Source organism: Phascolarctos cinereus, unplaced genomic scaffold (assembly GCF_003287225.1).
Source record: "Phascolarctos cinereus isolate Bilbo 61053 unplaced genomic scaffold, phaCin_HiC Scaffold_7;HRSCAF=346, whole genome shotgun sequence".
NCBI lineage: Eukaryota > Metazoa > Chordata > Mammalia > Diprotodontia > Phascolarctidae > Phascolarctos > Phascolarctos cinereus.
Window position 1 is genome coordinate 75422477 of NW_027556180.1, and position 24616 is coordinate 75447092.

At 35.5% G+C, this 24616-nt stretch overlaps 1 protein-coding gene across 1 annotated transcript in view; it reads left to right on the plus strand.

Moving 5' to 3' along the window:
* The window catches only part of ERBB4 (erb-b2 receptor tyrosine kinase 4), a 1374278-nt gene that overhangs the window by 1291635 nt on the left and 58027 nt on the right, over positions 1-24616 (plus strand). The window contains 2 exon segments of the mRNA XM_021008671.2: positions 18428-18583; positions 20517-20592. Coding sequence (XP_020864330.1) covers positions 18428-18583; positions 20517-20592 — 232 coding nt within the window.

Consider the following 24616-nt stretch of genomic DNA (forward strand, 5'->3'; position numbering starts at 1 on the left):
AGAAACTCAGAAATGCATAAAATATATGTATAGTATTATGTAATATCAATATATTTTATCTTTTAATATTATTATATATAATATAATTATTATATTAATCAGACTTCTTCTCTGGTAGGAATGGAGAGTGAAAATTTTTACAAGTTTTTTACAGATGGGGGGTGGGTGGATGCAGTGCCCCTAACCCTGCAATGTGGAGGGAATAAATGATAACTGTATTGTCTTCCCTCATAAGAACGGAAGTTCTTTGAGGGAAGGGGTTATCATTCTTTTTGCTTGTATTTGTATTCCTAGTGATTAGCACAGTGTCTAACACATAGTAAACACTTCATAAATGCTTGTTGATTTGACAGTAATCAATCCATGTTGGATTCAATAAGAGTTCTTGCTAATTACTGAGAACTTATAGAGTTTAAAAAATATCTGGGCTGTGAATACAGCTCTAATTCCCACCCCTCCCCGAATCTTCTTCCACAATGGCCCAAACCTTCCTTTTAATTATCTTTTTTCCTCACCAATAAACAAGCAGTCTCTTATTCATTTTAAGCATTTTCTGCTAGAAAGATATATTTTGCTTCTTTGCAGTTGCTTCATAATAATGGGAGGAAAAAGGTGTATGTGTTTCAGTTGTTTTGCATATCTTCTGATGTCCTTTCCTCAGATTTTGCCTAGTTAATTAATTCAATAGAATACACATTCTGTAATTGTAATTTCCCAATCCCAAGGTCAACTAGTATAGAATTATGTTGATATTTTTTTTTCTGGAAGGTAAACATTATCAATGCTTTAAATTCCTGACCAATATGGAGATAATTAGAATAAAGAAAAGAGGGATGGCCTACTTCTTAAGGTAATGAATTCTATATCACTGGAATATTTTAAGCAATCACTGGATGTGGCTCTTTGGCAGGCAAGTTACATAGGGAATTTCTGAATTGGGTAGGTGTTTAGGCGGAGTCAATGTTTTGAAATTCTATTTTTTGTTTGTTTTAAATTTACATAGCAAATGTATTTGCATTGCAACTATCTCAGGCTTTGTTTCCCTTCACAAAGATTTCTACTTGTGGTTACAAATTGACTGTAGACCATAAGGGGGGAGAGAAGGAAGCCCAGAGATGTGCTGGACCCAGCTTCATATTGTTTATTTTCCTAATGAATATGGCAAGATGATTCTTAAGTTTTCATTATGAGCATTTACTCCTCAGAATTTGACAAGCACTATAAATCAGGACTTGATTTTTTTTTGTCTTGTTGATCGTCTAGAATTAAGAAAATGATGTAGAAAATGTCAATTATGGAGAGGAAACTTAAAATTGAACTACATTTTTCAGAGAGCTGATTATTCAACACTTACCCACACACTTCATATGGGCAAACTAGCTCCTATGTTTGAGAGCTTCATAGCGGTTCACCTTAAAAATCCTTTATAATTTTAAGATTCCATGATTTTACTGTTCACCATGTCTTTCCAAGTAGCCTATTTGACTCTCCTGAGAAGCTCAGGTACTTTCTCCCCCAAGAAATAAAAAAGGGCTTTTTTATATCCATTTTTAACCTGAAGTGGCCTGTTTTAAATTAAGATAAAATGAAAAAAAATGCCCATTAGCTTTCCCATTACCTCCTTGATCTAGTGGCCCTTTTCATATATGTAGCAAGTGAGGTTTCCAACATGGTAGAGACTTCCATATAAAATAGGCTACTTTTTCCTTAGGTCAAAAAGCTGGATTTTTATCTGTGTAACTTTCCCTTAGTACTTTAGTTTAAAGTTTGAGTAGCCTTGAAATTTTTGACACTGAGTTTCTCATTTGCATTAGAGAATAATGTACAGAAGCAAGAAATAAGTTTCGGTTGAACTACATGGAAAAACTGACTCTGCTATAATTCTGAATAGATGCTATTGAGCTGTCTTATGAAAATCCTGGCCTTGAATGTAGTCTCATGTGTTTCCAAACACTGGAAAGTAATGTGTATTGCAAAACATTCTTTCCCTCTCTGTGACTAAATCCAAAAGAAGAGCAATTATGTGTTAACAGAATAATTTTTTTTGCCAAAAAATGTTATTTCTGCCAGAATATTACTGTAGGAAAAAGAAGTACTCAGTTTTAATTTCATAGCTTTGCATAAGATTGTGTTTACAGTGCCATTATCCACAAAAGCCTTCCATAGGGTATTTTTTTCTTGTAATTAAAACAGTGGGAATTAATGACAGACTGGGGAAGCTTGCTGTTTTTATAATAATGAATTGAACTACTTTGCGTGGGTAAAAAAATGTTAATACAGTGATTATTTCAGAGTGAGCTAAGTCTTGTCATAGAAGATAAAAGCATTAAATTTGCATCAGGTACTTTTTTTATAGAACAGAATACAGTGAAACTGGATAAAGGTAGTCCCCCTTTGCCATACATTAATATAATTGTAGAGGAATATAAAAGTTTGGGCTTGAAATAGAGTGGGATTGACAATAAAATCACCCCACTGCTCTTTGTAATGCAAAGCCATTTGCTTAATAAAATCCTTCTATTCTCTTTCTACCTTTTTTCCCCCCAGTTTTCAGTCCATTCTCGTTCATTATGTTTGTGGGTTTTATTCTTTTTTTTTTTTTTTATAGGTGAGGGCAAGTAGAGCCTTTCATCGAAACTTTGTTTACCAGGACAATAAAACACTCCTCATATGCTTCTGAATTGTTTGGTCTAGAAGAACTAAACCTAGTAGGAGGAATGAGCTTCTTGCTAACAACAATGTAGGGAAATTATTATGAAACCAAACTGTTATGAAAATCATATGCTAGTATACATAAAGAAAAATGTTCTTGGTCATAATATAGCATACTGACTTGTTCAGCACGTATTCTAATAGGATTTATACCTTTTGTGTTCTTATACCCATGTCTGAAACTTTTAGACCTGGACATTGAATTTGTAATCCTATGAAAGTTTTAAAAATGGCATTCAAAAGAAAATTTATTTTAGGTCTAAAAGCATTAAGTTTAAAACAATTTATATGTGTATGTATACACATATACATGCATGCATACATACATGCATATATAAGCCATTTTAGTCCAGTTCCTCCACACTTAGGAGTGTTGCATGTTTGATACCTCTGATGTGATATATAGTGATCTGGCCTTGAACCCCTCCTTCTTGAGACTATGTCTTCATATCTATCCTAAGCTAGTCACTCACAGGCCCACCCTCAGTACTAATCAGCACAAAATCTTTAACCTTCTCTGTCTGTCTGTCTGTCTGTCTGTCTCTCTTTCTCCACACACACACACACACACACACACACACACACACACACACATACATAAAATTTGTAGTAGTAAGAAAGTAATTAATTACATTCAGAGGCAATGTGGCATTCTGAGGCAACGTTTTGGAGTTGGAATCCAGGAAGAGCTAGTTTCAAATCTTACTTCCAATGGCTGTCAAGTCAGCAATCATAGAAAAAGAGTTTCCTGTGTGCCAAGCACTGGGCTAAGTGCTGAGTGTACAAATACAAGCAAAGAAAGACTGTTCCAGCCCTTGAAGAGCTTACTTGCTAATGGGAGAAGATAACACATGAAGAGTCCTTAAAATTTTGAACTGAAGAGACTCGATGAGTTTCTCCTACTTTTGTTAATTCTCATAGTTAGAGACAAAATGCAAAAGAGAGATTATGTGGTAAATCAGCATGTTCACTCAGGTGGAGTAGTGGAAAGAAAATGTATACCCTGACTTTAAGTGGGCAAACAAGATTTATTAAACAATGTTCTGCATAGCTGATAAGAGGCCTTATGATGGCATGGAGGCTGCAAATCTCCAAGTCCGAATCCAGATTGGGCTTCTGTCTCCAAATATAGCTCTCTGAGTTTTCCTTTTTATACAGGAAAAAAAAAGTCACTGCTGATGTGTGTTAGAAATGCTCCTTCACTTTGGAAGGGGGAGGAAGGAGGGTCCAGGATGTTGATTGGTGGGGAACCAAGATGTTATCTGATACTCTGTTGCCAGACCTTTGCTCTGGGATTTTTGAGCATTGCAATTGATTGAAGGGACAAAAAAAGGAGACAGGATGTAGGATGTAGTCATCCAGGGACTGACGTTGAGCCTATTCCCAGAGAGAGCAGAGCCTAGTCTTCATGACCTCGACTGAACTCTGAGAAATTCTCCCCTGTACATATGGTCAGGTGCTCCTACAAAGATGCTAAATTTGTTAATGGCCTGATTTTCCAATTTGACTTAAAACTCTTCCAGAAGGACGTTTAAGTATCTCCAAGTACAGAAAATAGTTTAACATTCCCTCGGAGCCTTTTGTTATGAATTTTAGATATTAGGGTGTTTTAAAGATGTAAGCCCCACCCCATGAAATGACCTAGCAGGAAATTGCCTGGTGCTAGCATAGGTACCAAAACAGACTCCTTTTAGTTAGCCAGGTGTCCACACTAAGTCCAGCGAAGGTTTGCGCTAATGGAATGGAGACCAGCTACCAAGATGACTAAGGAGCAGTGAACTGCCCAGGTTTAAAAAAAAAATGAGCAGGTTAAAGATTTTGTGCTGATTGGTATTAGTGTTGGGCCTGTGTATGACCATTTAACTTCCAGCTTAGGCAAGATGAGAAGACGTAGTCTGTAGAAGAAGAGTTTCAAGGACAGATCGCTATACACTACACCAGAAGTACCAAATGTGCCATCCATGTGGTTCACAACACTTCTAAGTGTGGAGGAATTGGGTTAAAATGTAATTGGGAAATGTTTTTAAAAATAAATAAAAAATACAATAAAACGTAGGTAATAATACATTTTTAAACTAAGTGAATAAGCTGTCAGCAGGGTTCCTTATATATGGATTAGTGGCTGCTATTTATACTTGCTTGACACCACTGGACTATGCCATAATAAAAAGAAATAAAATTATACCTTAAACATGTGGATATTTAGTTAAGCTTATTGGTGACATTTTACTTCTAGCACTAATTTTAATATTATGTACCTTTAAAATTTGCCAAATGATGGTCAATATATGACTAAAACATGAGCATCGGAGTAACTGGGTATCAGAAATATCCAATTAATATTCAAATAAAATAATTTAATAAACATTTATTAAGTTCCTACTATGTGCCAAGCACTGTGCTAAATGTTGGGGATACAGAAAGTACCAAAAGACAGTTCCTGCCCTCAAGGAGCTCACAGTCTAATGGGGGAGACAGCAAATGTATGTGTACTATACATATATATCTATATGTATGCATGTTTTTACATATATATGTTATGTACAGGATAAATAGGAAGTAATTAACAGAGAGAAGACACTAGAATTAAGAAGGGTTGTGAATCCCTTCATTAATTATTTCCTATTTATGGCATTTTAGCTGAGACTTAGGAATGCCAGGAAAACCAATAGAAAGAAATGAGGGATGGGGAGAGAATTCCAGCTATGGGTGATAGCCAGAGAGAATGCCTGGAAGCTGAGAGATGGAGTGTTTTTTTCATAAAGCATCCAGGAGGTCGGTGTCACTGAATTAAAGAGTAAGTGTTGGGGAATAAAATGCAAGAAGACTAGAAATATAGGAGGGGGCTAGGTTATGAAAGACTTTGATTGCCAAACAGGATTTTGTATTTTATCCTAGAATTTACTGATTAGGAGTGTGTGTGTGGGGAGTGTCATAATTAGAACTTCCTTTAAGGTCTGCCTTTCTCTCCTGAATTAGACACTGCGTTTCTTATGGGGAAAAATTCCCTGAATATTGAAAGCTCATTTACAGATAATACAGGCCTGCTCTCTAAGTACATAAATCTTTTCCTGAAATTTCATTCAGGTGCCACCAAATCCAGGACTAGGATGGATGGGTGAAAGTGTCAGTGAGATTTATTTTGTCTCAGCACAGGGATGAATTACCTAGCAATTAAAACTGTTCTAAAGTGGTTCAGGCTATACTAGAAAGTGGTAAATCAAATTCACTGGAGTTTATCAAAGGTGGCATAATGACTTGCAATCAACCAGGTGGTATAATGGATAGAGCATTGGACCTGGGGTCAAGAAGACCTAGGTTCAAATCCTTCTTCAGATAATTACTAGCTGGGTGATTCCAGGCAAGTGACTTAAACCATTCTCAGCCTTGGTTTCCTCATCTATAAAATGGGAATAATACTAGAAAGTATCTCATGGGATTGTTGTGAGGATCAAATGAGCCAACATGTATAGTGTTTTGCAAATGTTAAAAAAAAAACCCAACAACCTTTGTTATAACTGGTTTTCTTGAATTCAAAGATAAGTTAGAGTAGGCAAGCATTGTGGTCTCTTATAACTCTAAGATTTTGTCATTCTAGATAACTAGACTTAGATAAATGTTTGTCATTGGCCCCAGAGATCAAGGTTACTGTAGGTTTGTGTTATTTGATTTTTTTTACATAATTACATAATTATTTACATTTTTAACATAATTGACACAATTGTAAGGCAGGGTATATGATGTGCAAAAAGTTAAGAAGCAAGTGCAGCAGAAATAGTCAAGCTGTCAATTTGGCCACTATGCCTCATCAGGAGTAGTGAGGCAGGAGTTTCATTTGGATGTGGCCCCTCAGTCCCTTTATTCATACATAAAGATTTAGATAGAGAAGACTGGATGTGGATGCCATCTCATCAAAAATTAGTGTTCTAGGAATTCCACCCTTTCATCGGAAGGCCCTTATAAAAAGAAGCCAGCCTATGTCCATGGGTGTGGAATCTCTAGGACTCTTAAAGGAGATTTTTTTTTTTTAATGCAGAATGTATAGCAATTCCCATTTACTAGGTCTTGAGATCTTTTTGGTGTATGCAGGATGCTAGAACTACAGCTTATAATGAGGCCATCTTCAGAGAAAGCTAATGTTGTCAGATTAAAAAAGGAGATATGGACAAGTGTCAATCCTTATTGTTTATAGACCAATACTGCACAGATTGTAGAAGCACATAACGTTAGGAAGGTTGTATTTCAGCTCTGTTCTATTGTCACAATGGTGGCAGAAATGTGGCTCTGTTCCTAAAGTGTTTGACTGTATTTGCACAATGCCTGGGCGCAGAGAAAGGCTGAGGTTGTATCTGTTAATCTAGGGGTTGGTGTATTAATAGGCTGCACACTTCATTGATTTTTAATTAATTTCTAAAGAGACACAGAGGATAACGACCACAGCCCACAGACAGACATCTCTGTACTTACTGCAACCCACTTCTCTATTGATCGCTTGCCTAAGCAGCAGAAGTAATCCATTTTAAATACACTTCTTGGAGAGAGTGCATGCACTACACAATGTACGCCTCCCATTGTAATTGTATTGCCAAGAGGTCAATGGGAGGGGAAAAAAAGGTGGCATGTTTAGTATTCTGCTGATCCTGTGAGATGAGCTTTTTAACTCACATTTTATTTTATACAGAAGCAATGACTTCACATCAGTACTGTTTAACTGAATGGTTTTTGCTTCCCCAAGTGGAGGTGTTTTGGGTTTTTTTGCTCCTTTAGTTTTTAGTGCCCCCACTCACAAACGTGGCTTACACAAAGAGCTTTCCAAAGGCCTAAATTTCTGATGTATAATGTAAATGACAGATTTAAAGCAGATAATGAAAATCAAAAAGAAAAAGCAGAAGAAAGGAAAGGAAGCTGTAGATAAAGCCAGTTTCAGGGGTGAGCGATGCATGCCCCCAAGGATTCCTCCTTGTGTTCTGACAGGCTCAGGAGTGTGAACAGACAGAATTTCTGTCCATTTCTCCTTTGGCAAAGTAAAGGGGTGGGTTGAAATTTGTTCTCTCTGTTCTGCCTCCATATTCAAGTAGAAATTGTGATTTTTTTTCCCCTACAAATTCTTATAAATTTTCCTCTTCAAGAAATCCTTCCTGAGGCAAACATAACTCAATGGCTACATTCATAAGCATTTGGTATTTGATAATTCCACCTCCTTCCTATTACCCACCATATAGGTTTTGGTAAAGAAAGCATTTTAAAACTTTAAAGAGCCATATAATTATGACTTATTTGTTGAAGTTATTATCATGTTTTCATCTTTTTCAATGGAATTCTGTTACTGTTTTAAAATTATTATTGTCTCATTCTTCACATCATTTTTGATGGAGATCAAACACAAATGATCCTGGGTTAAGTTACTATCTTGCTACTATTCCTTCATATTTTCTTTTCTCTAGACTATTTGACAGGTGGATAAAATTATTGCTTTTTGTTATTGAATAAAAGCAATTAAATGTAAATTCACTGACAGAAACTGAGGGATAGCTGCAGTAGCAGCAGGACTATAGGGATGGTGTATACCTTGTCTTGTTGCCTCATGGTTCTGATCTCTCCCACTAGGTCTCTCTATTTTGAAAACTTTTCATTCTGTGTAGTTTGGAAGTTACAAGAATTCAGTATTATTAAATATGTATTTATTATTAAAATGTCATTCTTGACATTCTTAAATAATTATTTAAATGTCATTATCATTAATGTAATTAATATTACATTATCAAATTTATTAAATATTATTTAATAATATTAATTCAATACTAAGTATTAAAATGCCATTCTTAAATTTCTGTGGATGAGTATTATGTTTGGATGGTTGTAGCCAATAGTTTTCTCTGTGATTTGTGTCCTGGTTTTAGCATGGCTTATTTGTTGAATTGTCAGTGATAATTTGGTTTTTGTAGTATTGTGAATTGTCATGTGTTAGTGTAAGGAAGATAGTGAGTTTCTGGTATATAATTCTGGCAAATGGATTGTGTCTATGTAGGTTATAGGATCCTGTAACCTTAGAGGTTATTGAAACCAACTCCCTCATTTTACAGAAAAAGAAACTTAGGTATCAAGTGGTTAAGTGACTAACCTAGGACCACACAACTAGTAAGTATACATTGCACTATTCAAATTCAAGTCTTTCTGTCTGTAAGACCAAAGTTGTAGCCACTATACTGTGCTGCCCTAGGTAGTTCATCAGTACTAAAATTTGGCAACAGGCATTATATTGTTTGATATCTACCATTTCCTTGAACAAATTATGTCAACCAAAAAATCTGGATCCCTTAAGAATAAACTTTCTCTAATTTTTGTTAGCGATGACCTGTTCCTAAATTGCTGTCATAAACTACTTGCTAGAGTAAGCAAATCAGCATAGCCACATCATTTCTTTAATGTTTTCTTTTCACCGTATTGTTCATTGAATCCTTGGGGATGTTATCCACATAGGGCCTTTTGATTCTGCTTTTGGATCTCAGCTATTTCATAGGCTCCATCTGGAGGCAAATCATTTTTGTGTACGTTAAGCAAATTCAATAACATTTATCTATTGACAGCCTTTACTATTATTCAGTGAGGGAATGCCAGTTTGCTCCTAAAATATTTTTGTAAATGCTTAACTACTGATTGAGGGCTTTTAGTACATCTATCAACTCTCTTATTTTTTTTAATAGTAAATATTAATAGTTGCCTTGACTGAAGGGACTGATGTATAGTTAATAACATGGATTTTTTTGTTAGGATAAAGTTACAGAAAAATACATTAAAATTAGTGTTGCATTGTTGTTGACTGTTCTAAACAGTTTCACAATGAATATTATAATTTCTATAATAATAATAGCTAGCATTCATATAAGGCTTTAAGGGTTGTAAGAACTTAATGAATATTATCTCATTTGATCCTCACAATAACCCTAGAAAGTAAGTTCTAACATTATTCTCCTTTTACAGATGAGGAAACTGAGGGAGAAGTAAATTGACATGCAAAGTCACATAGTCAGCATCTGTCTCGTATCTTCCTGACTCCAGTTGCAGGACTCTATCCACTGCACCACCTAGCTGCTTCTTATTTTATAATTAATATAATTAAGTATCAATATGATAATAATTACTATTATTTTTGTTCTGAGAGGCAGCATGGTTAGAATTATCTTTAAACCCAGGAAAATTTGGATTCAAGTCCCATCTCTAACACATAAAAAGTGTGCCACCCTAGGCAAGTCACTTCAACTCTCAATGCTCTAGGCAACTATCTAAGAATCTAAGGAGGTGACTTGCATTTGTAGTTTCCTCACCTGGGTATTCCCTTGTACCAGGGAAATCACCTCTCTTAGCTCTAACCTCTTATTGTTGTAGGTAATCCTCTTTGAGAATAAAGAAGTTTTTCCTCTCACCAGAGCAGATCTAATCTCCCTTTAAGAACATGGTAATTATCTCGTTACAATGATCTTTCTCTGCTTGAATCTATATAGCACTTCAACCCTATACTACAAACTTTGAGTCTGATTACATATGGTCTTTTAGTATTCTCTTAGTGTTTAAATGATAGCTTTCTTGCCTTACACATCATATGATGAACTTCTCTATAAAGGAATTATGTATTTTTATATCCTTTATAACACCCAGTAATATAACATTTTATTCTTCAGGCTTCTTAGTTTTTGTTTTCTTTTTTGTGTTTTGAATTAGCCACATGGTTTCATCCTTTGGGGGAATATTTAGTGTAGAACCCCCCCCATTTATGAAGATTAATGGCTTATCCATAATTCACGACTATTGGGAATGGGGGCAAGGAGTATTGAGATGTAAAATGACTCACTTGTCTATATTCATATTTATACAAACTATAATGTATATATATGTGTGTGTGTGTGTGTACTTGCATGTGTGTATATATTTATGTGTATCCATGTATATGCATGTGTATATTCATGCATATATGTGTATGTGTATACTCACACATATATGTATGTGTGTATATGTGTATCTATATCTAAATCTCTGTCTATATATATACATAAATATCTCAGGATATAAAAGTGAATCTTTCTGACTATAGGACCTGTCATTTACATACGATGCAATAATGGCTCTCTCTAGTGTTACTAGAAATTAAATAAGGGTGGACAGATAGCAACAATAAAAACAAATACTCTAGAAAACATAAGATAAAATATTAATAGGGGCAATCAGGGGAGCCCCTTTCCCACTTATGATCTGCTGACCAGCAATACCTACCAATGGACAACCAGCACCTGGACCTCTTGAACTCATGAAATAGCCGTCAAGGCCAGGGACAGCCTTCTCATAATTGTTTTTTGGTCACCTGTGCTCAGGCAAAGAAACGTAAAACAGAAGAGAGAGCTGGAGACTTGCTACCAGCAAGCTTTTGCTGCCATGTGTGTTTAGCTGCCATGTTGTGGCTACTTAGTGCCATAGGACTATAGTGCAAGAGTTGAAAGAGGTCTTAGAGGCTATCTGGTCCAATTACCTCCTTTTACAGAAGAAAAAACTAAGACCTGAAGAAAAATGAAGAAAGGGAGAGAAATGCCCATCCCACTTACTAGAAATCTAAGAACTACCTATCAGAGTCCCCAACTATACATTCAAAAAAGGGGAAGAAAAAAGAAGAGCAGGAACTTTGTCCCCTCCATTTAAAGACTACTGAGTGGCTCTTCCTGGATCAGTGGTCGGTCCTCTTCAACACAGTCCCTCCCACCCTTCACCCATCGTGGGTGTCAAAGTACCTAGCAGGATGTCAAGCACGTCATGGGGAAGTGCCCCATCAACCTTGTTATGATATCATTTGTTCCATTAAGTCAATTTGAATTAGAAGGATAACTTAAGAACTACATGTTACACATATTAAAATGCATTTAAATATATCCTCAGAAGGATAATGAAGTTAAATAGTCCTCAGTTTTCTGAGCCGATAACTCAAGAAATCCTTCACTGGCCACAGCAACTCGTAGCATCATAAGGTAGCAAGGTCACCTCTGAAGTCAACCTCATTGCCAATCCAATAGAACATACCCTTAGGGGTGAACTCACCCAAAAACCCAAAGGGACAATCCAACCAAACTAAAGGGAACAGGGAAGTTATTACATTGTCACGCATTCTTGAACCACAGTTTATTCCTTATTGTATATGTTTGTTATTTCTGCCTTTCCATATTCTTAGTTTCTTTCAGTGGCTAGCTCAAATGCTACCTCTTGAAGGAAGCTTCATGTTCCCCAAATGATATTGTTTTCTTCCTTCAAATGATATTGTTTTCTCCCTTCAAATTTTCCTTGCATGCTCCTTTGTTTCTATCCTCTCTCACATTTTTGTTTTTTTTTAGTTTATGAGGCTTACTGATGTAAAGATCTTATCCTCCTACGCACCAAAGCCCTAAGTCCTAATAGACTGTGAGCTCCTTGGAGCAAAGGCCAGAATTGTTTTTATCTTTATATTGTGATTTGCAACATTTGACAATAATAATAAAAGTGTCCTGAATTAAACTGAAGAACTGTTAAATGAATGATTCTTCCTTTAGGTTAAGCTAGAAGGTGAATCTGAAAGAAATCTTGATGAATGATCAGTACATCTACTGCAAAATTCTTGTTGAGAGAGAGTTATCTCTCATCCTTTGAGACTCTACTGCTATGAGAGTGGCCTATTATTTTAGGACCTCAGATGAAAGTGAGGAAGATAGTTATCAGTGAATATTAGAGCTGATAAGGTTATAGAGCTCATTTGGTCTAATCCTCTCATTTTTCATAAGAAGAAACTGAAGCTCAGATAGGTTAAGTGATTGTGTAGCAAGTTAACAGAGATATGATAGTAAACCCTAGATCTCTTGACTTACAGTTCATTGTTCTTTTCATTCCGTTGTATTGTCCCCACATGTTCACATGGACTATTTGTGCCCAACCTGTGATAGAGCATTACAAGCTCTTATTGGTCTGATCAGCCATGGTTGGACACATTGTAACTTGACTCCAGCACAGTGATGTCATTTTGGTGTTCTTCGAGAACGAAGGACAACAACCATCTCCCATGGGAATTCTCCTGAAGTTATCTCAGTTACAGATCTTCTTTGTTTTTCCCATCAATTTATTATTTGGAATAAGCAGGTTGCTCACCTCAACAAAGGGAAAGGGTAGGTCTCTTCTCTTAGTGAAAATGCACTTACCTTCAACCCTACAGTAAGTACTAGAGTTGCTTTTTTTCTTTTTTTTTTTCTTTTCATTGCCTGGGAGGTATGGCTATTTTAGTGGGAAAGGCAGAAAAGAGGAGAGAATGTCATTTGAAACCAGCTTTCCTGAAGCTTCTTGTTAAGAAAACTTGTGGTTATTAGGATGAAAACAGGAAAATGTCCTCCTGCCAACGTTAGAGATTAATGTCCATGAGAGCTGACTGCCGCTTGAAATTTCCTATCTTCACATATCTGTTTGATGATACTGTCACATGGTCTGGATGTGGGAAGCATGAGTTATTATCAGAATAAGTCAGGTCTCTCTTAACTTCATTTTAGCTTCCCAGTACTGGGTAGATCAACTGTTTTCCTTTAACTTAAAAGAAATTGGTACATTTTATGTTAGAGAATGAAAACTGTTCCTGAGAATATAAAATATATATTGATAGCAAGAAAAGAGTCATTGACTTGACTCCCCATAAAGATGGAGGTTGTTTTTTTTTTCTAAATTCCAAAAGATTATTAGTTTGCATGAATCAATTCTAAAAAGAGATTAAAACTTTCATTTCAACTATAATCCTGAGGTGGATTTCAAACAGATTTTGAAAGTCCAGGAGCTGGATTACCTTAAGTTAACTTACATTTATTTACTTTTAAGGGATGAAAATGTTACCTAAAATAAAATAAGCAAGACTTTCACAAAGTAATAAAAGGTATAATAAGACAACTAGTCACGTCTGAACAATTTTGGATAAAACCCATTGTGCAACTATTCAATCATGAACTAGACAAAAGCCCCCAAAACATTGTTGCCCGATAACTCCCTTTTGGTACTCAGTGACAAATGACTGATACCTTGCTTACAGAAATGCTTTCTGTGTGATAAAGTAAGAAAGCAACACACACATCTTCCAGAAAGGAAACCTCAAGAGCCAGACCTACAGTGTGACGAGATTCTGACTGAGACCAGGTCCAAAGCTAAGTTTGTGGAAATGATGCCTTGCTTTTATTTTGGGCCCTTTGGCTTTATTGCTGTGTGGACGTGTCCTGTCATATATCTGCTATTGCAGCAATTCTGATATTTTAGGAGTCTCTTCTGCTGCATTGCAGTGCTTCCTTTAAACTCAAAGGCCTGCCTTCACTCCAGGGTGTGAGGGCATGGGCTCTTCTGTCCTGAATCCCAAGGTACTTTGATTTGCTAGTATCATATGATGGCTCATTTTATTTTATGGCATTTTCCTGTCAGAAAATGATCGATTATAGTCTCAGGGCATTGTAGATGCCACTTCAGATCTGAAGAGATTGTTTCAAAATAATCAATAACCCCTGCCCAAATAAATACTTTATATAATCTTGACATTTCTTTCTCTTCTAGATATTGTTTCCTAGATCCTCATGTGTAAGAGGCTGCTGATAATTTAAATATGTATTGAATTCCTTATATGTTTCCAAAAGGTAGCAAATGTAGTTTTCATTGTCCACTGCCCCATAATGCAATATCTACAGGTGAACCTTTAATAAATATGTTATTTTTGTTGATGATTACTTTAAAATGTATTTTCCTTTCTTATCTCCATGTATCAGATTTGATATATTGGTTATATATCCCATAATCATCATCATCCATAATTATTTCTTTAGTATCCACTGTCTCTGTGTTATGCAAAATTACAGAAATAGGCTAATGAATATGGGTACTTCATAGGGTGTATATGATACACATTATTACCAATGGTGCCTACATACATGGTGAGGGAAAGACTGAGCTTCATAGAAAAGGAAAAAATTCTTTTGCTTTAACTCTGATATATTCCAAAAGGCTCAATAACTTTTTTTTAAAAAAAACTGGATGAGAAAAATTTTTTGTTGTTGTTGTTTTTAATTTTGTGAAGTGTGGGTTCATTCCTATGATTCCAATGGTGAAAACTCCCAGAACTGATGCTCTTTCCAATGATATAAACAGTAACTTGTCTGTAACTTATAGTTGTAGAGATTTGCTTAGGGGAATTGAGAGGTTAAGTGGCTTCCCTGTGATGGCACAGTTAGTATAATGCTATTGGTAGGTTTTACTGACTCTGAGGCCAACCTGCTCACTATAAATGGCAGTTATGGAGAATAAATTTATTGTAATGTTCATACACATTTTCATAAATATTTGGTGAGAAAATCATTTCTTTGCAAAATAGAATTTTTTTCATTGAAAGAACTCTTAAAATGGTACAAACTTACATTAGTTTCAGTAATGAATTTGTTCATCCTCACGATAAGCCTTTGTTATGTGTGGTAATTGCTGCTTTGTGGCATAACTAAAACTATGTAGTCATAAGGACTTCCTAGGTTAATACAATGAATCAATATTAGAATTAGCATTCTTCTTTCTATTATCTATTCCACCTTGAAATCTGTCACCATCTTTCATTAAATTTAAGATGACTTCTTTTTGTTCACCTGCTTTTTTTTGTCACCACTATTTCTAACAATCCTATGACTCCTTAATAAAATAACATCCTGACTTAGAAAGTGATTGTATATTAGCATATATAGGCAGCAAATGGAACTCAAATGGTATTTTCTAGTGAGGAAAAATGAAGCAACAATCCTAATAACATTATTGCAGTGGTACCATCTATTATGAATCTGGAATCAACCCAAGTCTCTTATTTACACTGTCTCACATCAAGTGAGCAGACATCAGTTAATCAAGTACTTTTTTAGTTTCTACTTGGTTCCAGATACCATATGAGAGGCTTCAGAGGCAAAAAAATGAAGGAGTGCCTGCCCTCAAAGAGCTTAAATTCATTATGTACAATTCTCTAATCTATAGACCAACACTCTAATGGTTCCTGGTAATGCAGAAGATTTTAGGTAGATGGTGGTGATGATAAAGTTTCATTTTCCAAACTAGCTTTGCCACAGAACATTTTTGACCTTGAAATGTATTGATGAAACCTATGAATGCTGATTCAGTGAAGATCTTGGGGAGGAGTTGGTCTGATGTTATGGAATACCTCCAAGATAAATGGAAGTTAGAGAAATTTTGAAGATACTCATACTCAAAAATTGCTATACATAAAAGCTTTTATACATTAGCTATTTTAAAATGGAAGTATTAACATAAGAATATTCTTATAGAACCCCTATTCATATCACATGGCATACCAATGTCCCTGGAAATATACTTTGGGAAACATTGAAGTTAAAGTTTTTATTATTTACCTATTTGGGCATGGTGCTCTTTTTTTTTTTTGTAAATAAATCCTTACTGATATTTTCTATTTCTTACATCGTCATAGTTATTGCAATGATCCCTTCCCCACCCTCTCCCAGACAGCCGTCCTATGTGACAAATAGTCATTTTTAGAGAGGAAAGAAAATAATGAGCATACTTTCATTTGGGGGGGGGTTATGAAGAATTATGTAGTGGTTATGACCTGATATCCTTTAGTTCTTTTTACTGTAAAGCAAAAACATATATAAATCAATAAAAGTAAACCTTGTCATTTATTGTAGCAAATCAGATGTCTGACATTGTGTCTACAGGATAAAATGGAAAAGATGCCAGGGTTTTTCAGATCATATTTAGAATTTAGAGTTAATAACACTAAACTGACTTGCCCATAGCCACACAGCTAGTATATGTTAAGGGCATGTCTTGCTGACAGAAGATTTATTCACACAAACCCCTACTGCTGAATAAAGATGAAAATATACATTGTAATTCTTGTCAGTATTTAAGAAGTGCTTTTCTGATGGTTCCAAACAATTAGTTTTTTAGTATTCCTGTCACTTTAAAAAGCACATATGTGGTTTCTATCCTCAAATGTAAATTGTCCAACATTGATGAAACTCAACATCAGAGTGTGTCTACCACCCTGATATAAAGGTGGGGAAAAAAAGTGGCTTTTATTTGTTGCTCCAAAACCAGTTTTTGAGATTTGAGAATATATTCCTTAAAATCATGAAATTTCTTTTACTTAGAAGACTTAATGTTTCTTTAGCAGATAGAAGGAACCATATATTTTTTCAGATTCTCTACCTTCTAGGAATTTCTTATTTTGAGGGGCCTAGAGAAAACTGGTGTTCAAGAAATAAGAAAAGCAACACATAAATCCTCAAGTCTGTGTTGATTTAAGAAATTTAAGAGTATTCATAGATGCCACCAATTCATGGGGTGTCACAGCTTGTGACTGATTGGACTGTGTTATGCAGTATCTCTTATTGGTGTTGTTTATCAGGCATTTATACTAGGTTTGAATCATGATGTTTTCTAAAGCAATCTTCTACTTCCTCCTATGGCTGGTGTGCAGTCCATAATCGCTTGACCTATGTGATTTATTTGTCTGTTTTCTCCAGCTTTTGTTTTGATGTCAGAAATTGTTAATCCTTCAAAGTCCCACAGTTCTAATGTTGACTGCCAACAGCATTGATTTGCAATTGGCAAGAAGGCATACTTCATCCATCTATATCTTTATAATAATTGTTACATATTGAATGATATCTGTTGCCACTGAAATCCACTGTTACAGGGACTGGATTGCCTTTAGTTATTCTCTCACTATTATATCATCCACCATCTTCAGTGATATGCAATATAATAAAAACCTCTGAAATTATCTCATTGTGTCTGTCACCAAAATATTTTCACTGAAGTTTGTTTCAGGGCTCTTGGATTCCCTTCTCCAGAGCTAATCGTAATTCATAGAAGGGTTTGAATTAATTCATTTAGTGTCTATATACATACATAGATAGATACGTACATACATACATACATATATATACTAAATATTTTTTTTCTTTTTAAATAGCTTGTTGTACCTCTTTGAACTTTCCAGTTTATATGTGTTTTTAATTGTGTTATTCACCAGTAGGTTTTAAAGAATGACCTTATGTGTTTTCAGGAGTCAGTGTATTAAAGGATATGTTGAGGGTAATTATAAAACATGCAACTTCATCTGTAGGTTCTCATAATGACTACTAATGTCATAGAAGTCTCCTTATGAAATTATAGGCTTCCAACACCCTAAGGAGCCCATTCTTTTTAGTATAATTAATAAACCTAAACTGTGGTGGTGATCTTGGTACTGCAAAACATCATGTAAATTTTTTTTTTTTTTTGAATGCAGAAGGTTAGCCTCTCATCTAGGAAGAAAATGATTAGGAGACTCTAAGATGGTCAACTGGAGTGTTATCGGTTAAGACACTTGGATTATTCATTAGTGAGGCTTCTTGTAAGAGGTTGTATAGGCTAAGAAAAATGAACAAACATTGATCCCCATATGTAGGCATCACATTCTTCCCTATATGATATTAATGGAAAGAAGTCAAGAAACATCTGGGGATTTATTTTTTTCCACAGCTTACTGAGAATTTTGAAAATAGCCAGCCTTAATGCTTCGTTTGGGAGAGATTAAGTCCTTTCAAGAGAAGGCAAAATCAGTCAGTTGTAGAGGAGAAAAGAAAAGCACTGGATATAACTAATGATTGTTTGGGGTTGGCTGTTCTTGCAGGGGATGATGTACCTGGAAGAGAGGCGCCTTGTTCATCGAGACCTGGCAGCTCGTAATGTCTTGGTGAAGTCACCAAACCACGTGAAGATCACTGACTTTGGTCTGGCCAGACTCTTAGAAGGGGATGAGAAGGAATATAATGCTGATGGAGGGAAGGTGTGTATTGCTGTTTAGAAGAAAGACTAATAAATATGAAGTGTTTGAATACCTCTCATTTTTGTGTTTGTCTTAGTAACAAAATAAAAATCAATTCTCTGTGATCCTCTTTTGACTCTAGAGGCTTTTTTCTCCTGCCCTCTACCCTATTTAGCTTTATTTTTTTTAATGTTGTCTTTCCCCTTTAGAATGTAAGCTGCTTGAAGGCAAGGATTGTTTTTCTTTTTGTTTATATTTATATCCCAGAAACTGAGCAGTGAGTGCTCAATAAAGTTCTTGTTGCCTTGTGGGTAACATTTTGAATTAGAAAGCAGCTTAGCAATCCCCTCTCCAACTTTCTCATTTTATATATTGGTACACTGAGATCCAGAGAGAAGGAAAATCATATCTAAGAACTCGTAATTGGTAAGAGCTAGAACTTACATTAAACTTTGGTTTTCTGACTCTAAATTCAAGGCTCTTTTCCCTGCACCAGACTAAATTTATTTTTAAAAAGCATGTAAATATATCCATGAGTTTTAAGGAAAACCATTTACATATCCAACGTATGCTATGTGTATATTTACTCTGTACTTTTGAAATTCGAACTTTCCCAGGAATCTTCTTGTTCAACTAGCAGGCAGTAAAATTTTGGCAAGTGATTTTTTTCCTCATTAAAACTTCCTATAAATGTCTTTATAAATGCAAGACCCCTTAAAAGGTCAAATTAATACAGTGTTCATAAACAGTGTCAATCTTACAACACTGTTTTACTTTTACCCTCATCTGTTCTAGGCTAATGAGAATTAGCATAAAATAAATTGAGTATTTATAGTTTGGATTTCAAGAGCTTGATACTTGGGAATGTTAAGGCTTAAGATCACATAGCAAGATTGTGCAGAAGGCCCCAGAAGTGCATAAATCATATATCTTTAATGTTCTTGAGTATATACAGCTGTAAAGTTTGTCTAAAGTAAGATTCATTACAGCTTTAAATACCTAGGAATCATTAAGTCTTTATCAAGCCACTTGCGATTTAAACTTGCTTCTTTAACTGAGTGTCCTCTAGTCCATAAAGTACGCTAAATTCTTGCCTTTGGGGAAATTACCTTCCACATGGGTGCTGTTCCCTTTCCTTGAATGCTATGATTCTGTCAGAGAGTTACCTTGATGTCACCTTGGTGGGCAGCCAACCTCTTATGATTTTAAAGTCCTGTTTCATTTTTAACTTCCAACTGCATAGTACGAGTGTTTATTTTTGTTCTAGTGAATTTAATTATATTTGTTCTATAATTCTTCTGATCATATATAGAGATGATGCTTCTGACCCCCAGCAGGAAGGTCTAGATTCTGACACTTTTTCCCCAACAATGGTGCTGACTTTGTGCTAGATATTCCGTCCATTTACTCTTGTCCGGCTCCCCTTCTGAACAGTACATATTTTCCAAGATGGTTAATTAGGATAAGGGTTAAAGACAAAGCCACTGCTCTCTAATTTGAATTGGAGAAGAGATTGGAAAACGATCTAGCACATCCAGACCTGTTGGCAAGATAAAAAGTTTAGAAGATATTAGGATCTCCAGAAGTCTCCAACAGATAGCAATAGACAAAGTTGGATCAACTTTGCAAGCATAAAAAAGAATATTTGGATTCAATGTTATGAGTTTACCATATTGGATTGATGATATTAGCCTGAGATTATATTAAAGGGTGTCTAGTATATTTGACTTTGTGTTTCTTATAAAGCATAGGCTTTATATCCTCCTGGAGGATATTACATTTTATCTTATGAACTACCCTTCATCTGTGCATTTGTTTTCTACCTAGAAAATAAATAGAGCTATGTAGATGGGAGTAGGTATGGACAAGTTAAAATAATCAGATTTGGAGAATGAAAACAAGATTGGCTTTTTATGTAATTATAAAACTCTCATTTCCTTGTTTTTTTTTTTAGATGCCAATTAAATGGATGGCCCTGGAGTGCATCCACTATAGGAAATTCACCCATCAGAGTGACGTTTGGAGCTATGGTTAGTAAATTTCTGATCGTGATTTAAGGCTTTGGGGTTTTCAGCTTTTCCAAAGCCAAGTCATTTTATTGTGCTAGTGGTACATATTTATTAAGCCTCTTTTCCTAAGGGAGTTAAGTATTTTCTCTTCCTTACTTTTTTAAAAAAATAAATCTAAATGGTATCTTTACCTGTCTTCTGTGTTATTTCCCTGCTCACTAAAATGTAATATCGCAGTCTCCCTGCTGGGCTGTCTGCCGTTAGCTCTAGTCTGGTAGCACTTTGGCTGATCATTGTGACAGAGAAGAAAAAAGAAGCCTCTTTTAGTTTAGGCACAGATTCATGGAATCATATGGCTCAAGGCCATAATTTTCAACAGCTCTTTGAAAATCCAACTCTAAAAGCAATGAATGTCAAAAAACATTTTCTAGCTTATGGAAGTTTCTGTACTACAGTCAGATAAAAGGGAATTTGTCATAACAGAGCAAACATGGAAGAGAATGGGGGAGTACACTGAATAAGGAAGGAGTTGGAAAGTGAGAGAGAGAGATTACTCGCTACAGATTTGGTTTTAATTTCACAAATAACTTTGGGAGCAATCAGAAAGGTCAGATGATGTGTAATCAGAACTGAAGCTGGGTGGATTTTTAAAAACAGACATTTATTTAGTTGTTTTTAACTATGTCAGCATGAGCTGCTTAGCAAGCTGAGAGTGTTTGCCACAAGTCATTCCAGGTGTGAGCAAGTATAGGGCTTCATCTTCCCTAGTGAAACACTACCCAACACTAACAGTTTACCATCAACAGTACTAAGCATGATGTCCACTCTACATTAGAGCATGTGGTTGAAAGCCATATCCAACCGACTATTGTTATGGCTTGATATTTCGTGTTAACCCTAACCCTTTGGGGACTACTGAAAATGACTATTGATGAGTAAACTAATTTGCCTTCCTTACCCAGACAAGGGGGGAGGGGAGATGTGTTAATGATATTGCTTTAAAACAACTTTCTTTGATGCGTATGACCCATTAAAATTATATAATCTTCATGCACCCCAAATTTTGCCATCTCAATTTGAAAACACAAATTTCTGTTCATATGTAATTTTGAAGAGTGCAGCAGGAAATGCTTGACAAAACTTGTTTGGTATATGCAGTGAGAAGAATGAGGGAGAAAACAGCTATCTTGTATGTGTACATATATATATGTGTGTATATATATATATGCTATATACATATATACACATATGTAATATTTTACCTGTATCTCCCTGGGTGTGAAGTAACACCTTGCTAAATATTATTATAAGGCTGCGGGCAAATTTTAAATGACCTTTAAAGCAAAAAAAAAAAAAAGAGAGAGACAAAATGTTGGGAAAGCAGTCACATTTTTAATATTAAAGTTTGTCTTTTGGGAGAAATTCTGTTACTTGTGCTACATTATTTATCTTCGTATTGAACTGCAAAATCCCAGGGGCTGAGAGAGAGAGAGAGAGAGAGAGAGAGAGAGAGAGAGAGAGAGAGAAGTTTGTGTGTGCTGCTTTGAAACACAGCACAAACCATCAAACCAAATCCATAAAATGCTTTAAGAAATATCATCAATGATTGCTGGAGACTTCCAAGACAGAGAAAGTCACATATAACCTTGTTCAGCTATGCACATTGTGGAAAATTGCTACTGGGAGCATCTTTATTTTTGTAAAAATAAATATGTATCTGCCACGATGTGTATATATCCTTAAATGATAAAAAATCAGGAGAGGTTTTATGCTTGTTTACAACTTACATGACTCCCCTTTTACATGAAGCCTCCTGTGTTTAACCCCATAGAGATATTATAGGAATTTATCATTGGATATAGATGGGACATTTCAAAATGTTTTTGTTTAGGGCCCTTATTTTATAGAATATGGAGGCCCAGAAAGGTTAGATGACTTGCAGAAAGCCATACTGGAAACACATAGCAAAACTAAAACAAAACAAATAATAATAAAAAAAACAAACAACCGCACTTAACCTTCTGACTCCAGACTAGTCATTTCTTTTTCATTGTGCCACTTTTTCAACCTCAATTACCATGTTAATTGGTAATTGTATTTTATGTTTCTGCTAATTGTTGAGCATTGTGTTTGTTCAGATTCGCTGCACTCTTTCCCTTGCTGATGGCATCCACTTCAGTGGCTTCAGTTATCACCTCAATATAGATGACTTGAAAGACTCTTTTGACTCTCCATTTTCTCCCAGAGCCCCAGTTCCATATTTATAACTTCCTGTTGGATATTTCTATCTCAATATTCCACATACCTCAAACTTAGCATGCTTCAAACTGAATCTCTCATATGGCCACCCTTTCTACTTCCTTCTATTTCTGTTGATGGTACTGTGACCCTTCCAGTGTCCCAGACTGAAAAATTTAATATCATTCTGAATCCATTTTTCCTTTTCATTATCTCCACAGAGTACCTCCCATCTGTCTCTTCCTTTCCATCCATACTGATGTCACTCTCATTCAGGGCCTTATTCTCTCTTACCTATATTATTGTAACAGCCTCCTACCTGGCCTTCTTGTCTCTAGTCTCTCCTCTTTTCAATCCATCCTTCACCTTTCTCCCCAAGTAATTTTCCTAAAATACAATTCTGATCACATCTTCCTCTTGTGCAAAATGTTTCTGACTCCCCATTGCCTGATGATAACTATTAACTCTGTACACTGAAATTTAAGAAGGATTTTTAGTGGAGTACATATAATTTCTTAAAAATTTGGAGCTAGACTAGGTCATGGGAGGAAATGTCAAACTGTGCCATTCACACATTCTGGTAAAACTAAAGCATATAATTTCCTATTAACAGGCAACCACAGTTACAAACCAGGGAGATCTCAGCTCAAACAAATAAATGTTTGCTGTTGGTGATGGAACTGTAAATGTGGCTCTAATAAATAAATCTACTAATAGACATTCTCTGTTAATAGACTAAGCACCCTACCCCCACAACTGCCATTTCAAAACTTACCCATCTTAACCCATTTGGAAAAATATACATATATCTTATGGAAAGCACTTTTAAATGTGGCCTTGTCTATATTGTAAATTAACAGTTATATTTGTAGGGTGGAAGGTTTAAGAGTCATCCTATGTGCATAGTAGTGTATATGTTACAAGTTAAGTTTGGTCTGTAATTAATGTCAAGATTAGCTGACTAATTTTGACATCAACTGTCTTCTAACATTCACTGACAGATGAAATCAACATTCTAGTAATTTAGGGAAGTATGTTTTTATTTGTTAGAGTTAGATTCATGATAAGGATAAAAGATATTTTTTATCTTCATTTATTAGTCATTTGTTAAGCACCTACAATGTACAAACCAATATGGGAGGAACTAAGGGAAATACAACAAAGATAACAGAGTGAAGAACTTAAATAAATAAAGAACTCTTTATTTCACAAAATCACAGAAGCATAGGATTTGAGAATTGGCCTCCCTTCCAACTCAGTGGCCACTTCACCAACCCTTGTGTGGAAGGGATACCTGTCCGTACTATACCTGCCAGCAGACTATCCAGCCTTCCAAGGAGTCAGAATTCACCTCCTCTGGAGGAGGTTATTCCATCTGGGGACAGCTCTGTTTATTTTGTTCTCTATAATGAAACCTAAATTTACCCCTTCACAACTTCCACTCACTGCTCTCAGTTCTGCCCTTTGGTGCCAAATGGAACCAATCTAAGTTATCTTCCCCATGACAGCTCTTCAGATTTGGGGAGTCAATGATCATGTCCCTCTGAGTCTTCTCTTCTTCAGGATAAACATGTGTATTTGTTCAATCAATCCTCCTATGCCATAGACTCAAAGTTCTTGATCGTCTTGGTTGCCCTCTTTTGGACCTATATGATTTATAGATTCTGAAAATAAGGATAATAATTGCTCTTTTCTAATCCTGTACCTCGTATTCTCCACAGTCTTTCAAATATCACAGACAGTGGTTCAGTAATCACATCTGCCAGTTCTTGTCAGACCTGAGTAGTAGTTCATCTGGGTCAGAAGA